Here is a 6,619-nt window from a genome sequence, read left to right as displayed (position 1 = left end):
CATCTAATTTTCAATGTAGTACTAGCCGACAGGGAAGCTCCATTAGATCCGCCCCTGGGAGTAGAAGGACGATGGCCAGGATAAGACAGACCGTTAGCTGCGTCCTTTGCACATGCAATTGTTATTCTGCAAAAGGCAACCATTTTAGACCATATCTAAACATATTCTCTTCATTTCATTTCTTTTCCGATTCCCTTTCTCGTTCCCATTTCCTTTATTTTCTCTCATCTCTAACAGTTTCCCTTCGAGGGGAATCACGAAAGGAAAAGAGAGAGAATACTATCCTGAAGGGAATAACCTTAAGAATTCCTTTGTGATAGTAATCGTGAAAGGAAACGTTGGAACGCTGAAAGGAAAGAAAATCTCTTCATGACGGGATTTTCGTCAAAAAAAAAACCCGTTGGGAGTAGTCTTAGAAAAAAAAGAAGCGCAAGCTAAGGTCTGTAATAGTTCGCTCGAAAAGAAATGGAAATAAGCAAATAGCAACACCAATTAGTACAGTTTAGTAAAGCTTTAATTTGTGAATATTCCGAAAATGAATCTTTGGAAGAGTCCTCGATCAATCCATCTTTGCATGTATAACGGGTGCGAGACATCATCACTTTCCAAAAGTCGGCAACTGTCGAGGTTGACTGACCATCGGATCGCATGTACGACTCTGTCCATTCAAGGACATGCAAGGATTATTATTCTGTGCAGGAACAAGTAAAACACAATAGGCTCTCTACACAGAGTCCGGGTAAAAATCGAAGTTTGACTGGCAGTGTAAAGCCCAGTCTATTAAAATTTTCTGACTCCATCACCGTCTCCTGTCTCTACTAGTGCTGGTTTGAGCTCACGGGATCAACGTGAAAACAAGATTCATCTGGTGTAAGCTCGCCGTCGTTTTACTTGACCTTTTTTCCTTTCCCCGAGGCCGTTTTATTTGACCTCTTTTTCTTTCCCCGACGCCAGTCTTCTTTACTTTACCTCGTTCGGTTTCCCATCGATGGTTAGCTACCTACTTGTTCGCAAAAATATATTCATAATTTTTTTAAAAAAAATGGCGAGTTACCTACCCGTTTGCAAGTCGCAACCGCCGCCGTTGCCGGTGTCCCGATCGGAACTTTTAGGGACCTATTGGTTGACCGCAACGGAGTTTCTGTAATTTTAATTAGAAATATATTTAGTTATTCGTATTTACTGTTTTAGTCTGATTTATTGGATATAAATATATGTTTGTAGCTTAAGTTCAACGGATATAAATATATGTTTGCAGTCTGACTCGTACAGATAATCTCATTTGTTAGTGTCACAAAATCATATTTATAAAAACAATCAATCACATGAACGGTAAGCACCATGTGCCCTCGCACGTAAATGGCCGCTGAACCGCCCTACTGAAAGACTTTTTAGTTTTATATTTAAAAAAATCAAAATTGTAAAACTAGGTATCCATTTGAAAAACTTATAAAATTAAGCTACCGTCACCTGTTGGAAGGGCGATAGCAAGGTATACTCCTTGCAATGGGTGACACAAATAAAGATATCACCCTTCCAATGGGTGATAGGTTAAAAAATAAAAAAAAAACATTACATTCCATTGATCTCAAAATTCAAAACAATATCAAAAATATCATAAAAATTCTAAAAAATATATTGTAGGGGATGCTATAATCTATCTCAAAAAATCAACTAAAATAATTACCTTTACAATGAGAAAAAAGGCAACTTTCATTGCAGACTGTGTACAATGAAATTTATCTTTTTTATTTCTCTTTGTACATATCATATTTTTATCTGAGATTTGTTTGAGGGCTAGATCATAGTATCCTCTATAACATAATTTTTTTCAGAATTTTTCATGACTATTTCATTCGTGTTTTGAATTTTGAGAGCAATAGAACGTAGTGTTTTTTGGTTTTTTAACCTATCACTTGTTGGAATGTGACTTTTTTAAAGATGTCGCTTGTTGGATGGATGATATATTGCCTACTTTTGTAATTTTTTAAATGGGTGTTTAGTTTTGCAATTTTTTAATTTTTGAAATATAAAATAAAAAATCCTGCTGAAATGTGGAAAAGGCCGGGCCTGGAAACGGGATGATCTGATGATTTCAAGAGAGGCCGTTTCTGCAGGATGGGCCCCAGAGGAGGCCCATTAGATATTGGCCTATTGGGTTCGTGATCGAAACTGAGGCCCAATCCCTTGTATTGGTTCTTTTTTTTACCAAATTCATCTAGTACATCACGTTTGATCACATTTTACCAAGTTCTGTTTTTATAATGGCAGACCCCTTCCAAACTTATAACCAAACTAGCCTTTTCATATCGACCAGAGCTCTTGATTGGTCCAAGGTCCAACCAACTACGAGCTGATGTGTACATGCGACTTGAAAAATGAAAAGGGCAGCAATGCATGAACGGCCTTCAGAGTTCAGACATACCGAGACATTTCTACATCACGCAAGTGGCATGTTTCTTAAAGTGGTAGTTTCTGTTCCACATAGCTTGCCATGAGTTCTGAATCTATCAGGAATTAGATGCTGTAAAGGGAAACAAGACTTCTCGATGCTGTAACTTCCACACAGGAGACAAAGACTTGTTCATCACACAAGCATCAAAACTTAGCTTTACCACACGGTGTAACAAGGCTGCAGCAGCTTTGTGGATCGTCAGACTATCCATTTCTGTGCAATGCTAAAACCGCTGAGATCTTCCTGTTCAAGCTCTCCTGATACGTTATCATATATGACCTCAACAAATTCTAGCCTCGGCAATGGTAAGACAAGAGGGAGTGGGTGACCAAGCTAGAGGCTGAGCTCAAGCAACATGAGCAGGTGCATGTCCATGAACTCAAGAAAGCTCAGCGGCAGGCTGCCATCTGAAGATGTTCCTGAAACGAGCGAGCACGACAATCCGGAGGACGGCGGCGGCGAGATCGTCCATTTCAGCCACCCGGAGCACCGGCTGGCCCGGTTCGACTTCCCGTACCTGTTCATGTGCATGGGGTGCAAGGAGTACGGCGCCGGGAGGAGGTTCATGTGCCAGACCTGCGGCTTCCAGCTGCACGAGTTCTGCGCGCTGGCTCCGCCTTCGCTCCACGACCATCCGTTCCATTCCAAGCATCAGCACCTCCTCTTCTTCGTGAAACCAGGTGCACAGACTGCATTCTGGAACACAAGAATTTCACATGAACAACATATATCCCGCATCAACCCTGTGAAATCTTGTGTTCAAAAACGAGGCCCTCCTTCGGCAACCACGTAAGTTGCAAAGCGATAGATGCTGTACTAATCTGTGGTAGCTCGCTTGCATGGATGCGTCCATGCATGCATTTTCAGGTGGCTTTCTTCGGTGCAAATGCGACATCTGCGGCAAGTCGGTGAAGGGCTTCTCGTTCCGGTGCGCGTCGTGCAGCTTCGACATGCACCCGTGCTGCGCGGCGATGACCCGGCGGATGGAGCTTCCCGTTCACGAGCACCCGCTGCTCCTCGCGCCGGCGCTGGAAGGCGCGGAAACGAGCTTCGTGTGCCAGATCTGCCGGAGGACGAAGCGGTCGGGCCACGTGTACCAGTGCCTGCCCTGCGGGTACTACCTCCACGCCAAGTGCGGCAAGGACATGGTGAACGGGCTCTACGTGCACGGCATCGTGCCCCCCGAGAAGAGGAGCGCGCTCGCGACCGCCGCCAAGGTCACCGTGAACGCGCTGTTCGGGGTCATCGGCGGTCTGATCGAAGGGATCGGGGAGGGGATCGGCGAGGCATTCGTTGAGAACATCGGGAGAAGCAGAAGAAGCTTCGGATGAACGGAAAATATGTACAGCGCCGTGTGTTGTTCCACACATTCTCCTAAGTGTACTTGATTTATACGTATACGTTTATGTATTATGTACAAGCTGATGTTTGCAGCGTGCAATGTCTCCGGCTCAGAGGACTTGCGAGCGCGCGCAAGGTAATGCTTCCTAAGATTTTCCAGCGGTGTTGGGCGTCGCAACTATTGCTTGGGGCCTTGGGCAGCAGCGCGCAGCTTCATGCTTTGCATGTTGCCTCGGGACGAGTATCCCTGTCGTCGTGCGTCGTCGCTGACGCGTGAACTCATATGTCAGTAACGAAGTTACCGTAATATTGACGTAAAGAGATCCGTTGCCTCGTCGTTCGAATGCACTTATCGTCAAGGTGTTCCACTCTGGGTGCACAAGCTCTCAAAGGCGGACCTGCTCGACTCCGTTGCGGATAGGCTGCTGGCATGGATGTCGAGACTTGTCTTATAGTGGTCGCCTTGTTCGCACCAAAGTCACACTGTCCTCTATCCCCGTCTATGTTGGGAATGGATCAGCTGAATCTCGAACCTCACCGGAGAACACTCACCCCTCGCCCTCGCTCTCGCCTGGAGCCAGCAAACCTGATGGAAGTCAGGCTGTTGTTGACAACGGCGACTGTAACGAACAGAGGCGAAATTCTTCAGTGTTTTGTGCTGCAAACCTGATGGAAGTCAGGCTGATGGAACAGAGGCGCGTGTTCTGGATTGTTCATTCACTTAAATAGAGAAACAAAGTAGTGGCCAAACTGGCCGATATGCACGCCATGACCTCCACGATTGCGCCATCTCACAACCGATTGTGCCGCGCATGAATAACGAAACAAATGGGCTCTGGACTAACTGAACTACTGACACTACCTGACTCTAACCGAAACTAACATGCTAAGGACTCAGTAGTAGTGGGGAGTATGGCAAGGATTGGACCCTGTTCTACATGTCCATCGCTATCAAGCTGTCTCCATGGGTTCTGCACACCATCGACAAGCTTTGGAAGGCACTTCTATGGCGCAGCACGGGCGATGGTGTCGGACTAGTCGCATGGCCGAAGGTCTGCCGACCACTGGACCTTGGGGGTCCTGGTATCCTCGACCTCAAAATTACAGGATACGCGCTGGGATTGCGTTGGTTGTGGCTTGGTCGAGTCAATCCCACGAAGACATGGGCAGCCTTGGCGGGAACGCAGGATCCGGTGACCAAAGCGATGTCCGATGCCTCAGTGGTGGTCAGTGGCGGAGCCGGAATCGGCAATTGGGTATTCCCAAGCCAAAAGAAAGTATCCAGTCAAAAAATATGAAACATTCAAAATAACATAAATTAGAAGTATATATTGCTCAGATTAAAGATGTCCATAAAAGAAAGATATTTAATGAAAATTACAATTTAATTTTAACTTTGCTTCCTTCATGACTTGGAAACGGTTGATAATGTCATTGTCCTTAATTTGTAAAAAGAACTCACGCTTAATAAATATGATCAAGCAATCATTCAAGTACTGATCTTACATCCTATTTCTCAACTTGTTCATCACATAATTCATTGAAGAAGATACTCTCTCAACACTAGCAGTAGCTACAGAAAGTATTAACACTAATTTGAGAAGCTTGTACACAATATCATGTTTGATGTGCTTCTTTGTTTCAACAAGCATAATAGAAATGTCAGTAAGATTCTTCATTTTTTTAAACCTTTCATCTCTACACATATCAGTAACAAAGAGTTAAAGTTGATAAGGAAGATGGTTCAACTCTGAGCTTGAGTAATTATTAGGATAAAATTGAGCAAGTTTAACCAATTTGACTTTGTCATAAGCAACAAATGAATTAGCGAGATTGAATGATACCATGCAAAGAAGCGAATATGTGTTTACCTCATCAAATCTCTCATTAAGCTCTCGAAGTTACCTATCAATGACACTTAAGAACATGTCAATATGGAAACGATGTAAATTCTTGATTTTTATAAAGAATCTCCTATCTCTTCCAACCGGTTTGTAGAAACTAAAGATGGCCAAATGGGCCAATCGGGCCGGCCCGGCACGGGCCCATCTCGGCACGGCCCGAAATCGGCACGGCCCAATTGGCCCATTTACTGTTACGGGTCGTGCCGTGCCGGCCCGCATGCCGAGCTACGGCACGGTCGGCACGATGGGCCCGGCCGGCACGATGGGCCTGTTCGGCACGATGGGCCCGTTCGGCACGGTGGAGGCACGACAGGCCCGTTTGGCACGACGGGCCTGACCGGCACGGTGGAGGCACGACGGGCCAGGTCGGCACGGGAAGGCACGACGGGCCCGGCCGGCACGGTGGAGGCACGTTGGGCCCGTCAGCACTCAAAAAAATAGGAAAAAAATCAAAAATAATAGCTAAAAAATCCAAAAAATAATAAAAAATATAGAAAATAAATACATAACATCTTTATTGATTGGTTGCCTCGTTAAAAACCTTTCTACTAGAAGGAAAAAAGAGTACAACCAATGATTATGCTCCGAAAATTACATGGTTTCATTAGAAATCCCAGAATTTTGCTTGCAATTTTTAATATGCTTCCTCAAGTGTCCCGTTCCACGTGGAGATCTGGCACCTATTTCTATGCTGCATATATTACACTTAGCAAATCTTACCTGTTCCCCGTTAATTTTTTTGAAGACCTTTTCAAAATGTTACCACACCCGTGACCATGCACGTGAGTTCTCGGCGTCTTGATCCATGAATTGAAATATGGAATTGGTTTCTTGATGTGAAGTGACTACTGGCTACTTGGCTAGCAAATAGAAAAAGAGAGATGGGTGGGCAGGGTGGGCAATGAGAATACATGGAGTT

At 44.7% G+C, this 6,619-nt stretch overlaps 1 protein-coding gene across 1 annotated transcript; it reads left to right on the top strand.

Moving 5' to 3' along the window:
* The first annotated feature begins 2,822 nt into the window (after positions 1-2,822).
* Positions 2,823-3,786, top strand: LOC133897019 (protein VACUOLELESS GAMETOPHYTES-like). Its single transcript, XM_062337616.1, has 2 exons — positions 2,823-3,135; positions 3,323-3,786. The coding sequence occupies exons 1-2, from the start codon at positions 2,823-2,825 to the stop codon at positions 3,784-3,786; spliced, it is 777 nt and encodes a 258-aa protein (XP_062193600.1).
* The last annotated feature ends 2,833 nt before the right edge of the window (positions 3,787-6,619 follow it).

The sequence above is a fragment of the Phragmites australis genome, chromosome 17, assembly GCF_958298935.1.
Source record: "Phragmites australis chromosome 17, lpPhrAust1.1, whole genome shotgun sequence".
Lineage (NCBI taxonomy): Eukaryota > Viridiplantae > Streptophyta > Magnoliopsida > Poales > Poaceae > Phragmites > Phragmites australis.
Note: the sequence above shows the minus strand (reverse complement) of the source record. Positions and strands in the feature narration are given on the sequence as shown.